The 18,779-nt window shown below is 30.4% G+C and overlaps 1 protein-coding gene across 1 annotated transcript in view; it reads right to left on the bottom strand.

Annotated features, from left to right (window-relative positions):
- Positions 1-966: 966 nt before the first annotated feature.
- LOC115886280 overlaps positions 967-18,779 on the bottom strand; it is a 156,965-nt gene continuing 139,152 nt past the window's right edge. The window contains exons 2-15 of the mRNA XM_030905371.1: positions 12,512-12,668; positions 10,839-10,999; positions 10,745-10,768; positions 10,444-10,485; positions 9,669-9,722; positions 9,536-9,580; positions 7,850-7,897; positions 7,056-7,100; positions 5,991-6,019; positions 5,817-5,926; positions 4,837-4,999; positions 3,739-3,908; positions 2,582-2,725; positions 967-1,289 (exon numbers count right to left, since the gene is read on the bottom strand). Of these exons, the coding sequence (XP_030761231.1) occupies positions 967-1,289; positions 2,582-2,725; positions 3,739-3,908; positions 4,837-4,999; positions 5,817-5,926; positions 5,991-6,019; positions 7,056-7,100; positions 7,850-7,897; positions 9,536-9,580; positions 9,669-9,722; positions 10,444-10,485; positions 10,745-10,768; positions 10,839-10,999; positions 12,512-12,668 (1,515 nt within the window). The remainder of the gene's footprint in view (positions 1,290-2,581; positions 2,726-3,738; positions 3,909-4,836; positions 5,000-5,816; positions 5,927-5,990; positions 6,020-7,055; positions 7,101-7,849; positions 7,898-9,535; positions 9,581-9,668; positions 9,723-10,443; positions 10,486-10,744; positions 10,769-10,838; positions 11,000-12,511; positions 12,669-18,779) is intronic.

Genomic DNA, 18,779 nt, shown 5'->3' with positions numbered 1-18,779 from the left:
TTTCTCACAAGTAATTTGGGTACATAGAGAGAAAAGAAAAAGCCAGAAATCATTGAACGCTATTACCAGTAAAAGTTTACATTCACTGATTTTCTAACACTACACCAGTAATAATCTGGAAATAATTTTGAAACAAAACTTTTCACTCAATGAATGAATACTAGAGGAAACTAGTAAATACTAGCATTCAAATTTGCTTTGCCTTTTAACAGCAGCTGCCTGTAACTTAACATCCGGCAATTACAATCAGAGCTTACTATCTCGATACAGCAGCTCGCTGATCTTTTACGTGTAACATTCACCGAATCAAGACATCAAAGTATAATCAAACCGTTTTAAATTTAAAAAGGATGGAGTCGCGAAAGTGTTATTGAAAATCAAAACAATCAAAACCGGATTCCAGACAATCCTGTGAATTAATAGTCAGTCACCCGGTAGCAGCTGTGACGCTTGATGCTTCTTTGAGGTTGCGTATAAAGACCGTATTTTATTTAGTGCTCGATCGGATCGTTTCTGCAATGGCGATGGTAAAACAACCGCCAAGCCGTGTGGAGGTGATCCAATGTTCTAAGCTCATTTATTGGTTATTTGTTGCTGCCTTCCTGCATTGTACCGTACATTCACCGAAACGGCGTCAGCGATGGCTGCGACATGAAGATCGCTGTCATTTTATATGGGGAAATGCCATCGATCGTCATTCTAGCTAAACCGAACGCCGCTCTTTCGATACAGCAATGGAAATAATAAACCGACTTTTTATATAATAAGTTTTAGTGCGATCACTATAAAGGACTGGTGTTAACAAATTATTATGATTACTGATTTCATTTCTTTCAATCTCGAACATAAAGACGATACCTAATATGAAATAATACCTAATTGCGTCAGTGATTTACCATATGTATCAATTTCAATTCTAATCAACTCTCCATGACTATACAGACAAATGTTTGGCAAAATGCCAAATCACAGCAAGTGCACAAACGAACAATTAGTAAAGCCCATCGCCAACACCAGCATTAGTACGTGATTCAAACAGGCCAAACCACCACCGCAATCGATACACCTACATGACGGACAGCCCCTCTCGTCGCTCCTGTCTGCGCAGTCGAAGATGCCGTCGCACCGCTGGTCGCCGTGGTACGAGCCGTAACCGTCTGCGCATCGCTCTACGTCGTCTGCGCGCTCGCCTCCTGTCTCTTCTTCTCCGCTGCCCTCTACCGGTGGTTCTGTGGTCGTGGTCGTGGTGGTGATGGTGATGGTAGGCGAGGGTTCAAATGTGGTGGGGGCTGCATGTATCAAGCATGACCGACTTGACTGTGGTGCAAGTTATAAAATGTTTTGTTTTATAGGTATAGAATTGTATATATTTTAAAGGTTTCATATTTATAGAAATTACACGTTAGACAAGGATACCTGTTTTGAACTGTTTTTCAATTACAATTGAGAAAGTGATCAAAATGTCTAATAAACTCATAACAAAGTTGTCACAAAGAATGTTAAATTACATTAAAGTTTTCCTATTTTTTTTAGAGATTATATATAGATATAGCTAGGCATTTATGTCAATAAACATATACCTGATATAATATGTTGTCCAGATATCTAGAAATGATAAAATACAATCTTCTTTTGAATTGAAATTGGAGGTAATAGTTGCCACTTAGTTGTAGCTTAAGATGTTACGGGTAATATTTTTCAATGTAATTTCCTATAACATATGAGAAATTACATTGACTGTTAAATTACCATAAAAATTAAGAATAAAATTGTTGTATGTGATCATTCAACACATCTGATCACATTATAATATAACCTGTCCAACGAGTCATTTCTCTCATTTTTTGAACGCCATCTGTCGAAATCTTCTTTGACTCATTGGGCAGACTATAGTTATAGTGCGTGTTATAATAAATTAAAATTTTTGATTTAGTTTTATTTAATAAAACTTCACGGTATCGAAGTCTACAAGGGTAAAACCGATTAAAAATTATGTGTAAAAAACATCACAACGAAAAATAATAAAATCATAAGTACATATTATATAGGATAAAAACAGCAAAACATATTTTTATTGGTTATATTTATATTATGTACTCCAACTGATTTTCTTCTAATTATACAGGGTGATTTACGATGTATAGTTATTTAAGATATCTACGAAGAACAGATATAATCAGATCTTTTTTAAGTCTTCTACAAAATAACCGAATTATTTTCAATTGCAATCCAGTTATTTGCGTATAAAAATACAGAACATCTATTTATTTTAATATAGAAGCACATATACCACAGTATTTTATGTTAACATTTCATTTTTGCTATCACAGCTAATATGGACGGAACCTACTTTGTAAAGACGGTATTCCAAACTCACCTAAGCCATATAGAGTATCTGAATAAAAAATCAATATTGATCATAATGGATTCTAATTTCCATAAAAACGCCTAACCTATAGTCGTTCATAAATCACCTTGTATATTAGTCACTATAATAAAGTTTAATTTACTTTATTTTAAATAAAAAAAAATCAAATTCATAAACAAATGAAATAAATAAAAAATAAATAAAAAAACATACCAGAAGGTGTTGTAATTGCGGGACAACCGTCTTCATCAGATCTGTCATTACATTCAGAAACATAATTACACCTAGCGGACAGCGGTACACATTGTTTGCTTTCACGACATGTTAGTTCGTCTTCGCTACAGTACGGTTCCCTATCTAATAAAAACAAAATAAAAATAATAAAAAATAAAAACAAAGCATAAATAAAAAAATAAAATTAATTAAACTAATAAAAAATGGTATCTCCCTTAGAAAGTTTACAGTATTTACAGTGTATTTATACACATATACTGCTTTTCAGTTTAATTGTAAATATCAGAGAGAGGTATATAGTATTAGAACTAGTAATACCTTAATAATATTTCAGTATTTTTTGGTTTATCTACTATTATATTTTTCTACTTATCCAAAAATGAAACTATGTAATAAACAAGGAAATGATAAAGTAATAAATAAAATATTTTATGCGCCAAGAATTATACAAAAATTATCAATATCTTTAGAACTTACTATACCTAAAAATATCACTGGATAAGTAGTAACATTACGATTCATGTCATAATAATATGTATTCAAAAATAATTTGAGACAAGCTAATATGAGTTCTATGACAAAAATATATAGTGTCTGGAGTGTACAAATATTTAAAATATAGGATTACAGTTTTAGAAAAGCTATCAATTATTTTTAGAGAAAATATCTTAGAATTTTGACAAAAACTTGACAAAAGTTTTTCATGCCACAGATTTAATCTCCTGAAACTTACTTACGATATGTAAATATGTTTTGCAAATTCACCTATATTTAAATAAAAATAGTTAAAATTTTTAACTAAAGTCAATATTTAGTTATTTTATGTTTTTTTTACAATTTTAAAAAATTTTAATTTTCAAAGAACTCTCCCAAATTCTTATCAGCTAGAATTACATGAAAATTTTATAAACTTACTTAAAGTATTGTCCAACGAAAGATTGATATTTTTACAGACAACATACAATAATTGACAGAAATCGCTGTCACGAATTCTTTCTTTGGACATACTAGACTTAAAAGTACAATACAATAAAATTGAAACAACTATAACTATAGAAGTTTAATTAAAAAATTACACAAATCATCAATGAATATTAAACAAGTTACTATATAGATTGAAGGTAAAATGTAGGTACCTTCAAAAGGCCTAAATATAAAATCATCAGGTACGGCCACGACGAAGTCCATCCTATGATTTCTATTCAAGTTGTTGAGAATGTGGTCCCTGACTTCATCATTGGATGAGTGACTTAAGGAAGTAAGATCTGCTGTAACTCTTACTTTGAAGTTGTCGTTCCTGTCTTTACTAAAAAAGAAAAATAAGGATTAAAATTCATAAAGATTTTCAATATTAAAATCAGCAGCTGTCTGAAAGGGTCTCAAGAATTTGTTGGTCAGGAAGGTTTCTTTGTATATCGCCTGTTGATGTCTCCTAGTTTTATTTAAAACCAGTGAAAATAATGATGAAATAAATAGACTAAGCAATCAAAATACTATTGTCTGTCATAGTAAAAATTAGAAAAACCTTGTTTTTTACTTTCATCTTGGGAATTTTTATTGTGTTCGTTGTCTTTTTTTTGTGTTTGATTTGAATTATTTTGTGTATATTTTAAAATTAACTTTATGCCATGTTTATAAGTCTTATAAAATAAAACAATATGTCAGGGCTTACACATATTATATGACGACGTCCACAGACTGAAACCATGAAAAATAATGGAACAACTTCTCAATAGTAATTAAGTATACAGTCTGGCCTTTATAAGAGGAAAATCTTTTTTACTCTCAATTTTTTATAAAAATGATGCATTCTTTATACAAGTTTTTGCTTGTTCTAAAACTAACAGCAAAAAAATTAACGCTAAGCAAAATTAATATAATCAACTTTCAAGAAATTAAACTTAAATGATATTTCCATAGAAACGCGATTTGATTTTTAGAACTTATTTTAAGTTAGGCTCTAAACTTTAAGATTTTTAGGAAATTCAACCAATTTCTTTTCTCTAAAACGGTATGGAAATTTGGACACATATAAACGGAATTAGCCATTTTAGAACAAGCCTAAACTTATGAAGAATGCATTTTTCTCAAGTTGTTAATAATAAAATAGTTTTTCCTCTTGTAAACTCAATCGGGGACTATCGTATAACATCTGTTACAAGTAGCAAACCAATCAATAAATAGGTTTTAAATTAAGTAATGGCATTTGAACCTTTACAAAATGTTTAACTTACTCTATGCTGATTACTGTAGATGACTGAGTACCAGGAAATGAATCGAACAGTTGATCCAAAGATCGCTTCACCCTATCTGCCAATTCACGGAATTCATAACTGTTGAAATTGTTGAATTCTTCTCTGTATGGTTCTTGGACGGTAATTATAAATCTGTAGTATTCTAGAAGAAAAAACAATTGATTTTCTTGTACAAACTAGTCAAATATAAACAGAAAAATGCTAGATCGCAATATAATTGTTAAAATAGTTTATTAACAGAGATCAAGGCTGTTATATATATTTTTCTTGTATATGTTGGGACAAAACAAATCATTGATTAGTTTAAATGTAAATCTATGATTTACAATAATTGAAATTATTAAGAAACGCAAATAGAACGTGTTTATTTTTTTATTTTCTTTTTTTTTTTCATATTATGGCGGAGATTGACTTCACCCAACGCTGTAATGTAACCTTTGTTCGTTGCTCGCGACAAGCGTTTCGTTCAGAAACCAGAAGCAAAAATCTCGATTCGAATGCTCAACTCGTTGTGCTCCAGCAATTTTGCAGCCTTTAAAAAAAGTCGAATCTAAAAATTAGAAATGAGAAGTGATACGTTTATTATTTTTAGCTAGTAGCTAAATTTTTAGCTATTTATTATACATATTTCTCACACAGCCAATTAACAGCAGCACTTTTAACCACAATTAAAACTATAGTATCTACTATAAATATGATTTGAATACTGACAATACTGTACGGACTTGTAATAATCAAAGAAATTCCCTAAAAACGACAGACGAGTGGAGCATCATTCGCGATTATTTCCCGGCATTGACTAGCGAATGCTCGTTGTATAACACGTTACATTAAAATGCTCGGCTCAAGTCAATCTCAGCCTTTGCACTTTAGTGAGGGTTTGGATTACAATCCATCTGACAACGGAGACGAATTAAATAAATTAAAAGGAACTTATGCCGAATAAAAACTGAGCTTACTTGGTATAGGGCGCTCTGTAGGCACGGGCACGCTTTCAACATGTCTACCTTCATCGACTTCACCTGAACCTTCTCTTCCAGACCCGAGACCAGGTAAATCCTCATCATCTCTAAAATATCAAGAAAATTATTTTTTACAAAAAAAAAGAAATCAATAAAACATTTCAAACTTACCCTAGTACCACACGAGGGTTCTCAGGGTCCTGTAACATTAAAAAATACAAATAGTATTTATATTATTTATAGAATTTTGATTAGTTAGAACCATCCAAGCTTATGATTGTAAACAAATGAAGGGTGTTATTAGATATTTAAATAATTAACCATAACAATGCCATAACATTGAATACCATTTTATATTTTATATACAGGGCGTCACTAAATAAGTTCAAGTATTTTAAGAAGTAATAGATCTGGACAAATAATTTTTTTATATTTTCCAATTTTAAAATAAACTAAAAATAAGAAAGTTATTTAATTTTAAAAATTTAATAAAATAATGCTTATATTTTGAGAAACCGCCGGTATCAACAGACAATTAGTCAGCTTTATTAGACGCCCTGTGTTGCCACGTTGAGCGATAAGAAAGTATATACTTAACTTAAAAACTACTTAGGAGAATTTGCGACAAGAAAATGTATTTTTGAGATTTGCCGGTAAACATCAAAAAACATGAAAAATTATTAAGAATATTAGCCTCATAGCCCTGTTACTGTGGTCCACCACCATACCACTACTTAAAATACTTGCATATATATAAGACACCCTGTAGATTGTGATGATGGAGCATTACAATAGTATCCTAGTGTGGAAAATCCTAAGAGTTAAAAAATATATTTCTTTATCAATTGGCAGTTCTACAAATAACAGATTTTAGAAAATAACTCTAATTCCCATATTTTAGTAATACTGCCAATTATATAAAAAAGAATATTTACAAATTATACATAGATAAGTCATGCTACTTGTCATGTTAAAATATTAATAAAATATGAAATATATGAAGAATATTTAGATAGAATAATAAAGGGGTAAATGAAAGTTTGTGTTATTTTATGTTAGTTTTTAATAGTGTCAATACAAATAGTGAAAGAAATGGTTGATGATGGAAAATACTTATCCATTATGTAAATACTTTAGTGCCGTGAACAAAAAAACACCTGATTATTCTCTAAGCTTATAAAAAACAACACGTAAAATTTGACAATATTAGTGCCACGACAATGGTACTTCACTTACATCAACATCGATATTGTCTTCGTCATAATCATTATTATTATCACCCTAAAGAAGAAATGTAAAAATTTTACAAAAACATAACATATATAGATTTTTTGTGTAAAAATATCGAAAGAGCCAATTTACTACTAAGGTAATATTCATTAAAATATTTTTAAAAAGAAATTTTAATATTTTTTGAATATTTAAAGTCTGTAAATTGAATCTTAATTATGCTGTGTCAAGCTATTTAATAATATTTATTGTACATATACAGAGTGGGTCTTAAATAAGTGCACATATTTTTAGGAGTAGTATATTTCCACTCCAGAAACACGTCTATGAAATTTATTTCACGAAAAAAAAATTGAAGATTAGGAATTATTGTAATTTTTTTAAATTTTTTGTTAAAACATAATATCTTGATAATATGGCAACATTAAAAGCAGATTAAATTTTCAAGAAAGAAAATCTAATCTAGTTCTAAAAAAATAGCTAAGTTCTAAAAGCTTCTAGCTAAAAAGATCTAGTTCACAAAATTTAAGCAAACATTATTTTTCTTAATTTTCAAAGTAAAATAACTTGGATATTTTGGACTTGAACGAAAAACGGTAAACAGAAGATATGTTTCTTTTATCGAGACCTACCAGCCCTAAAAACATTTGCGCGTATTTAAGAGACACCCTGTATTTATACTGAGAGACTTTGTACTGAGGATAAATATAAAAATTCAAATGCTTTGTAATAATACTGTGTGTAACGACATAATTTGGCTATACTAAATGCAAGAAGTGGACAACATCAAGTCAACTTACTGATCCCTCTAATTCTATTCTTCTATATGGATCTACTACGACAGTTCCCTAAGAATAAAACAATAACCTTGTAAATTTAACCACCAAAAGAAAAAACATAGCCACAACATCTATTTTAATAAGTGCAACAACATATAAAAAAATATTTTCATTTAAAAAATAAAGATTACAGATTGCAGTTACACAACACTAAGCTACTTGGATATCCCAAAATTCTATGGATATTAAACTTATTAACTATTTTTGGAATAAGTGAATTATTTCCTTTAAAACATTTGTTATCATAGCCAATTTTTTCGCACCTATTAATTTACACCATGTAAATGGTATGGTATATATGTACATATTAATATTTTGAAGATTATCAATATCTTACTGTAAATATATCGAAATAGTCATTTTTGCAAATAGTTTCTACTAATGTGCAAAGTTAAATGTGTGTTTTTTAAAAATTAAAAGAAAAAGACAACTAATTTGTTTGATATAAAAAATATAATGAAAATATCAAGTGCGCTCTTTTACAAATATTAAACGTGCTTTTAAAATACCTATCTATGTATACCGAGTGAGATGACATTCATGAAAAATTATGAAAAATTTCATGCTAACCGCGACCAGTAATGACAACTGACTTTAATTTGTGAACCAATGGTACAGTACACACAATTTGTCGTATTTTGATGAGTAACTTTTGAAAAATATTTAAAAAAATTGGTCACAGCCGATAATGACAGCCAACTATTACATAACCAATTAGTTGGGTATGTAAGAAAACCTCGGCAATAAACATACTACTTATTACACATTTTCTAGCTTTATGGTTATGGTCAATTTTTGTTATAACAAATAAATGCCACCCATCAAAATGCAACACGCTGTATATATTTTCTCATAGTCCCTATTATGTATTTATTTATTTATGAAATCATTCCCAGAATAATCAAATTTTTAATGGTTTATTTATTTAACATATTGTTGAACTCAAAAATTTACTAGAACAAAGTTTAATTAAAGCATATTCTTGACTCCTGTAAACTAAATATTAAATTAAAAACTTTTGAATAAAGAGATTAAGGAAGGAATATACCAACAAACTTAAAATGGAGGCTAATATGATTTCCGGTTCATCACTGCCGTTTTAATTTTATTTAAAACATGTAGAAATATAAAGTAGGGTAGACTCAATAATTTGTTGCTTTTGCTTAATTATATATTAAGAGTATTAGTTATTAAAAGTTGTTAAAAATATAGTTTTAATAAAAATAGATAAGATCTCTACTGAAACGTCTAAGTCAAATTGACGTATCCTTATTATTTTTGACAAGTGGTAAATAAAAGCGAAAATGCAATAAATGACATATAAGAAGCCTTGAAAAGTATCAAAAATTCAAAAAAATTGAAATCATATTAACTCTGTCAAATGAAACGTCAAATAGGACTGTCAAAAATGGGAGTTCATGATGTCGATTCCCAATTCCATCTCTAATGCATGAATACATGGATAGCATTATAATAATCCTCCTTAAAATATTTATTCAAAGTATAAAACCATTAAAAACCAGATATTATTCAAATTTAGCGCCAAATTTGATTTGCGTACAACGAATTTTAGTCACAACAAATATAGTGCATTTTCTTTAATTTTAAAGGTGCAATTAACGAATTTCGTATAAAGAGTTCACTTACTGAACCACCAAATTCTATTGGTCCGAAGAAATTTGTAGAAGAACCCTAATAAAAATAATTTTAGTAGGTCAATCTTTGTCTGACTTTTTCTTTGTATTTCAGTACTTCATTTTAGATAATTTAGTGGACTTACGTTTTCATTATAATATTTATCCTCATCTAACTCATTTATATCCTCATATTGTCCCTATAAATTCCAAAAAATTATTAACGACCTTTTTTTTATTTTTTATTTTTTTTTTATTTATTTGGTCATTATGTTCAGACTTTTAGATGGTTAAAATGTAACAGACACATTTTTAACACATCACAAAACATACATTGTACAATATTTCAAAACATTTTCACATTGAATTAAATCAAAATACCATTAGAAAAAAACGGCGTCAAATAAGGCTGAGGAATAACAATCGATGATAATTTTGGTGAGGTCAAACTCTAGATGTCATTTCCTTGGCCCGTACTCTCTTTTATTTAATGGTCCTTACTGCCAGTTGGCCATAAGAAGAACGTGATATATTTTATATTGAGTAAAAATGATTTTTAAATAGTGTAGTTTAATATTCAAAAAAAATAATATTTTAGTAACAATAAATATGTGTGTCTGAAGAAAACGTTCTATCCTTTTTAATCTTTCTATAATTAGTGATAAGTTTTTTGTCAATTTTTAATAAACGACATCTAGAGATTGACCTTGCCAAAATTATTATCGATTGTCATTCTACAGCCGTTTTTAAGCCATTTTTTTCTATACAATGTAAAAGTATAATTTTAAAATTTAGGATTTTTTAAAAAAAATCTGAAATATTTTAATGTGAATTTAAAAAGCACATAAACAAAATGATTCTAAAAGAAATTAGAATAAAGAAATTTTGATTTTGCTTCGAAAAATGTTCACTTAAACTTACATTTTGTACATCACCATAAGTATCTTCCTCTTGTCCCAACTCCTAAGACAGCAAGAAAAAATAGAAAAATATTGTTTTACTAGATTTCTAAACATTTTAAAGTAGAAAAAACATCACCAAGTAGCAGAAAATTATGCGACAAACCACAAACTTAGAATATTTAAACCAGTACCTAGAGGTTAGTTAAAAGTAGGTATAAAAAATAACCAAAAACTAGAAAACAAAGTCAAGATTGTAAGACAGAGTAAAATCGAAAGCTTTTCAAAAAGCGTATCAAAAAATTCGAATTTTTCTGACTTACTTCCTCATTTTCCTCGTCAAGGTCCTAGAAAAAGTTATATTTAAAGTATGTTTTAGAAAAAAATTACTTAAATGATATATTTAGGTTTACGTACATCGTAGTCATCGTCAGCTTGTCTGTGATTTCTTAAGAGATTCGGGTGGTGTTCATTGTTTTCGAATTTCGATTTGGAATGGTTGGGGTTCTTAATTTCTTCGCTGCTCTTGTCATGGTGTTTTAGGTTTTTACCATCCTCCCTTTTTGAAAATATATTACCTACAGGAAAAATAAAAGTAAAATAAATAAAGGACAAATAATTTATTTTTAGTGATAAACAATAAGACTGCGACTCAACTACGCAATTTTGCCTTGAGGAAAAATTCTGTGTGTAGCAACCTTTAATATGTTTATTGCTAGGTAGTGTAGCTAGAGATATTGACAGATATTCACTATTTTTCCAACTTTGTATCAAATTTTAATAAAACTATTAAAAAAAGGCATGTTATGATAATTTTATGAAAAAAAGTGCTATCTAATACCCTTCTAATACACATCTCATATAAAGGATGTCCCATTTAAAAAAAATCATAGTTTATACCAGACACCGTGGGTACTGTGGTTATAATTTATTTTATAATAAATGTTTTATAGTCAAAATAAAAAGTTATAGTCAGTAAAATGTGGGACAAAATAAGATATTGCTGAACCACTGTATAAAAATTAAAAATCTTATTTTATTTCTATATACTTGATAACTGATATATGTTATTATTATATTTCAACAAGATCAACTATTCCACGAGCTAAATGATTCACAAAAATAATCTTGAAAATTCCCCTTAGAAATTCACAAAAAAATTAGAAAAGGCTGATTCGTACAGCGTATTACATCAAAAGTTACTCCAGCTTAAAAAATATATGTATAACAACAAACTGATTAACTGAAGATTTGAATGATATGGATTGGAATAGAAAAATACAAAAATAAACAAGATTCCAAAGAACAAATTTTTGTATTCAGAAATATGCTGCAGTCACAGCCCCATGAATAAAAATATCCAAAAAATATAAAGAGTCATACTGAGGAGATACTTGGTTGGCAAAATTTGGCTTTGTAATACAAAATAAAAATTTAATTCTAAAAATCGGAGGCTTACAAAAAATAGTTTTATTGATAAACCATTTAAAGCAAAAACAACACATCTAATAAAGCGGCCCATACATTATCAAACAAATTGCTCAACGCAGGCTGTTGCGCAACGAGTTGCCAATGTATGGTGTTTGATGCGTTGCGCAATTATTTGATGAGTTTCAAGAATGTTTGAATTCTTTTGTGCAACAGGACTGTTTGAGCAACGCGTTGTGTAGTGTATGTGTGTGTTGCGCTTCGTTGTGCAATATTATAGTTCTTTCATCCAAATTATTTGTTTTCTTTTTCGTTTTTTGGTATCATCGACATCATCTAGGGTATATACGATAATAATTGACGCAATGGCAATTGAGGACATGATTGTTTCTCAAACAATGCACAACTTTTAATAAAAACTTTGATCAAAATTTTACTAATTAAAGTGCATGGGTGATGCAGTTGTGCAACGGAACGTTGCGCATCGCTTTGTTGCGCAACTTCTTTGATAGTGTATGGACCGCTGAATCAGTTGTGCAACGCAGCGTTGCGCATCGCTTTGTTGCGCAGTTTGTTTGACAATGTATGGGCCGCTTAAGTTTGTGTCGCAAATATTATGGTCTATTAAATATATAAATAGGCTATGTGTTTAATTTGCTTACCTATACTTCGTTTTATTCTATTTACAGTTCCGAACAACCAATGGTCATCTTCATTTTGACTAGATTCTGATTGACTATGACTACTCGATTCCCTTGCTATCCTATGATTTCTTAAATTTGTTGCTTCTAATGTGTCGAAAACTAAGTCTGAGTCCTCCTGTAATAAAAAGAAAATCAAAATTAATTATCATACAATTCAAAATAGATTTTCATTTCATTATATTTTCTTAATAAATACATGGTAAAAGTACACGTAATATATAATTTGCAAACAGCAAATTTCATTTTAACAATGTACCAACATGTACATGTAAATTAAGACACTTTTATGTGATACAGTATATAAAACTGTCGACAGTTCCAACAGATTCAAACAATCAAAAATGTATTTTAAAAGCTGATGTCTAAATATTTTCTCCATAAAAAAGAAATAAAAGAATCAACACGACGGAACGTGAAGCAGCTCAGCTACCGGCATAATAAACACAAACCTACAGACAGTAAATAAACTTTTAGGTATTTTACGGTATCGTTTTACTGGAAGGTCGGTAACGAAGAAAACCATAATTAAATGCCCGTGTGTATATGAGCGGGCCCTCTTAAGTTGTTTTATTAATAGAAATAGTATTAATCTTGAGCCAAAACATGTAAAACGAGAACATAGAGCCCTATTAAACCCGGTTATGTTACTATTTATCTTTAAATTGATATTAAGTTAGTAGAGCCAGCGATAGAGTTTTAATGAAAAAATAATTTTATAGACCTTTAATTAACAGTTTTCGCAGTTTTATGGTAGAGCTACATCAGTGGCTACTGTGAAACGACTGCGAAAATTCATGATTTGAATTTTACTACTGTTATTATGTATAGTTAAAATTTATTGAATAAAATAAAGGCCTCACTCGTTTTACGCGGTTTTGCTTATACGCGTTTGCGTTTTTGACACCATTGTTATTCATGCTGTTCTGAACTTTAATAAAAAAGAAACGATAATAACACAAAAACTGTCCCCATATCAAGGTTTGTAGTTTAATACATTCAAAACATGCCGCATTGATTGCATTCAAAACTGAAGAGGTTTTAGTTAGTTTAGCAGATCCCCACCCGGAGGTATGGATCTCTGGTTTCGAGTTTAGATTATGAGTTATTCTATTTATTGTTTTTGGTTGCTCATTTGTTTCCTAAGATATTCGCAAAGTCACGGTGGAAAAATGTTAGACCAAAAACATCGGCACGAATGGACAGTAAACGATTGTATTTAGATTATTTTTAAACGGAAATTATTCACAGCACAAGTCGATTCCACTAAATACCTACATGTTATGTCGTAGTCTCATAGGGTATTCCGTCTTTTCATGAAGATCCTAGTCACTTCATGAAATAAACTAACCTAATAACCTAACTATACTAACTAACCTAACCGACGCTTCATGAAGTGACTAGAATCTTCATAAAAAGACAAAATAATACACTATGAGACTACGATGTACATAATACACTTTAGCACATAACATTTCAACAGGAAAATAAAATATATGACTTAGTTAGCATTAGTTAAATAATGAGAAAACATTTACTTTACCTTTAATAACATTCTTTGTCACAGTAATCAAAATTTACAAACCAAAATAACGCCGATGTGTCTAGAACAGTAGTCTATAAGCTATTACATAACACCTATCATATCTGTTCATTGCCTGACTTCCCTCTCCCTAGTGTGCGAATATATATTTTAAAAATCAATAATGCTTTATGTATACAGAGTGTCTGAAAACATTGAAGGCTATAGAAATAAAGAAATATATGTTTATTTTTAAATAAGGGGCTCAACTCAACTACTCATTTAGGGAATTCGTTGCGTGGAGAGAGTTACTAGGTTACTCCTAATTTAACTGCTTAAAAAAACCTTGTTTATTCTATAAATAAGCAACAAACCTCGAACCACACGTCAATTATCCGACAAATATCGCAAATTTATTCGCGTATGTTGCACAACTTTAACATCTTAACAGCTTCCATGTGATTAACCATACCTACTGGTAAATTATCAGGCAAGAGTCTGTAATTCAGCTGTAATTGACTGTAAAATACCAGGATTAAGTGTCAAGTTCATGCTGAGATTGAAAATAGTTGTACTGTTTGATAAAAAATATATCTTTATTTCAAAAACACACTTCAAAGAATGCAACAACGCTATTAATCTTAAAATTAATCGAAGATATACAAATATTTTTTAAATGGCACAAAGATAGCTTTAAGAATTTAATATATTACTAAACTTGCACTGAACATGAATAATACTATACACTCATCAATATTTAGCTTACTTTAAGCGGTATTTGAGGTTTTAAGACGCTCTGTATACCGAGTATGTTCCGTATCGCGTATAGCACAAATAGGAGCTCAACTAAATATAATTCCCCATATTTTCCCGATTAATTAAAAGCAAACACGCGGTGTTATATGCAGATTGCGGGAGGAGTGGATCTAAATATAGACTCGCTATTAAAACCATAAAACTTTGATCGTTACCGGCGGTCGACGCTAGGTACTTCCAGATCGTTTGAACAGTCCCAAATTGATAGTTTAAAGCAAGTCAGAAGGAAGGGCTCGATACTATAAATTAATATACCTACAAACCTATAACTTGGAAAAGCCGTGTATTTTACCACGAATATTGATAAAGGTAACGAGAGACTGATATAATTATACGAAACGTCGTAGGCGGGTAAATAAAAAGAATAAAGACAATGGAAGTTCGACATAACAGTTCTGTTTAAAGTAAAGAATACCATATTTTTAAACAAAACTTATGATATCTGTGTTATTTTAGATCCTTTTGAATGATCAAAGATACATCTGTCATTTTAATTCATAGGTAAATCGTATTTAGTGACACTTTTTGGATGTCGTCTGTCGAAATCTTCCCTGGCTTGATGGACAGACTGTACAGGGTGGGTCAAATTCGACGCTTTTAAATGGAAACACCCTTTTCTATAGGAGATAGACAAAAACTAACATCGGTGTCTGGAGCTCAATTTTTGTCAAAAACATGATGGTGTTTCGGAGTTACGGGGTGTTTTTCAAAAATATGCATTTTTAACGAATCGCTGTAACTTTTTTGCTATGGAAAATTTTGCATTTTTATGAAAACATTTCCAAAGTACCTTTTTACGTAGAATTTAATGGTTTAAGTATAATTTTTTTAAAATTAATAATTTAAGAATTATCAACAGAAAATTTGATTTTTTATATCAGACACCCTGTATATCTTTAATTTATTGAAAAGAATTTAAAATTACCTTTCCAAAAACATAACACACTTGATATATTCCTCGATTCCTCTTCGAGAGATAGAGTATACAAAAATTCGCCCGCTTTAAATAAGTAGGCTTTGAATGGCACCGGCTGTAATGCAAAAAAATTCTAGCTGTGAGCATCAATTAAAACGAAAATAATATTTTCTATGAGAGATGCAGAATTTTATAACAATTTAAAATATATTTAACCAACATCACAACACATTTAAACTATATCTCATAACAATAAAAATAAATAGCAAACCAAGACATGAGATTTTGCTGCAGGTGTTCGACCGTCTTCTGTTATATCGACCGTCTTCTGTTATATCGACCATCTTCTGTTATGGACAGACGGGGCCGTTTCTGAACATTTCTCGCGGAATTCATTAACTCAGTGGGGGTGAAAGATACCCTCTCATAACTGCTAAGTATTTCTAATTCTTGTCTAGATTATACGGAAGAATAAGGAACCTTTATTCTTCCTCAAATATATCCATAGGATTAGATCCATGGGCACTAAGTCAGGTGGCCTCGACGGCCAACGGCTGGAATCTTGGTTAGCTATTCAATTATTCTTGAAATTGGCTGCAAAAATTTGCTGATAACTTCAGCGTTCTGAGGCGGTGACTCTTCTTGCTGGAAAAATATGTTTTCAAGATCCATTAAGGGCATATCATCAATAAGGGGTCCAAAGCCTACTAGTTAAAATTGGCGAACTTTTAAAAATTCTGTATTTCGAAGGGGAATATAACAAAATATCAAGTGTGCTATATTTTTGGAAAGGTAATTTTAAATTCTTTTCGGTTAATTAAAAATATAAAGGGTGTCCCAAATAAAAAATCAATTTCTCTGTTGATAACTCTTAAATTATTAATTTTAAAAAAATTATACTTATACCATTAAATTCAACGTAAAAAGGTGCTTTGGAAATGTTTTCATAGAAATACAAAATTTTCCATAGCAAAAAAGTTACACCGATTTATTAAAAATGCACATTTTTTAAAAACACCCTGTAACGCCTAAACGGTAACAGATATTGATGTGCGGTTTTCACCATCATGTTTTTGATGAAAATTGAGCTCCAGACACCGATATTAGTTTTCGTCTATCTGCTATAGAAAAGGGTGTTTCCATTTAAAAGCGTCGAATTTGACCCACCCTGTACATGCATACATGTTCTATTGTTCCATGAAATTATTCATATCAAATTGAACTTTAATTATAGAAAAGCAAAATGTTTTGTTTTTGTTATAAGTACCATCACAGAAACAAAAAATTAGTAGAAATAAACCTGACATCAAAGACAAATTAAGGAAGATATATTTTTTACAAATATAATCGAGTAGTTACTTAAAAAAAATCACTAACTGAAAAAAGTCTAAAAATGCGCTTCTCTCAATCTGAACAGTCAGTAATTCTGTTGATCCTGTTATACACTTACGGTAAAAATTAAAAATATGAAATTTTAGTGGCTTATGTAAGCCAAGTTATCCCTGCAAGTTTCCTAATATCATGGTCCCATCTCAGGTTTGGTCTTCCTCTAGGTCTCTCAATTCCTCGTGGGCACCATGCTCTAATTTTTGTGGTCCATCTGTTGTCTGTCCTTCTTACCAGGTATCCTATCCGTTGCCACTTGAGGGATTTGACTCTGTGTATGATATTTATTAGCTAGGTCTTTTGTCGGATCCACTCCATTCTTTTAGGATCTTTAAAACTTAGGACCTAACTTAACCTAATCTTTTAGGATCTTTGTTGCTTATTTCCAGCATATTTCATTCCATTGAAGGTTGTGCGACCTGCAGTTTCCTTATAATGTCCGTCTTCAGTCTCCAGGTTTCGCATGACAAGCCATGACTGGTAGTACACATTGGTCGAAAAAATCCAAATATATCCAAATATCCTATATATACACCAGTAATTATAATAAATAAGTAACTCAAAATGATATTCCATTCATAAAAAACATTAGAAAACCTTCAAAAAAATACTATAAGTGTGGAAAGAAGTAATAAAGAACAAAAGACATTCTTATATTTTTGGCGAATATAAAATGTAGCTGGTGCAATTGGTAATTAAATGACGTTAAATGGAATACTGTAAAGAATAGCTGGAAACGATGAGAATCGGAAAGACCGTTTAGTGGAGCATAACTGAACCGGGGGATTTGTTACCGGAATCTTTAAATAAACGTTGTTACCAGTGGCGTTGTCATGTATAGCGCTTTGCAGAAAACCTCAAAAATATTAAGAAAATATACGTATATTTACCGTAATTTTCCTATAAATAGATGTCTTGCATTGACAAAACAATAAATCTACTCTCAAATATGGATTACCTCCATTTTTAATTATAGTAAGATAGTATTGTTATTAAGATTAAGTTAATTTATTATATATGTTATTAAGATGTAGGATATATACCCATTGAGGAAAGTATATATTGTAGATATATTCCTGGTTTATAGTTTTATATTCTTGGTATTATCCTAGGTATTTACTATGCGGTCGTCGTGAAATCCCCTTATAAAATTAGGATAATCGCCTAAATTGCACAGTTGGCGTTGTTCTGTCGTGTATTTGATAGAATTTATTAGCTACTGTGCACTCTTCTATACATTACTTGACTAACTGGCTGAACCTATGACCTATATCTATAGGTCATAGGCTCGAATCCGACCAATCTTGGTAGACGAGGGCTGTAATCACAAGCCAAACTGCAAATAAATATAATACTAATCCAAAAAAGGAGTAATACTTCTTCACAAGGATTACATCCAAGAGCACAAGGAAAGGGGCCACAGGAGGATAGAGTGAATAACACAGAAGACCAAGATAACAAACGTGATCTAGAGAATTAAATTGCTCAAATGACAATAGGCAAGTCATCTACCAAAATTTACACAGTAGTACCAGAAGCGTCTAAAAAACTAATGAGATGTTCTAACTTAAGATGGGACTAACTCAGCT

This window comes from Sitophilus oryzae, unplaced genomic scaffold, assembly GCF_002938485.1.
Source record: "Sitophilus oryzae breed Bouriz unplaced genomic scaffold, Soryzae_2.0 scaffold_481_pilon_pilon, whole genome shotgun sequence".
In the NCBI taxonomy this organism is placed as follows: domain Eukaryota; kingdom Metazoa; phylum Arthropoda; class Insecta; order Coleoptera; family Curculionidae; genus Sitophilus; species Sitophilus oryzae.
This window is presented reverse-complemented; position numbering and strand designations above follow the sequence as displayed.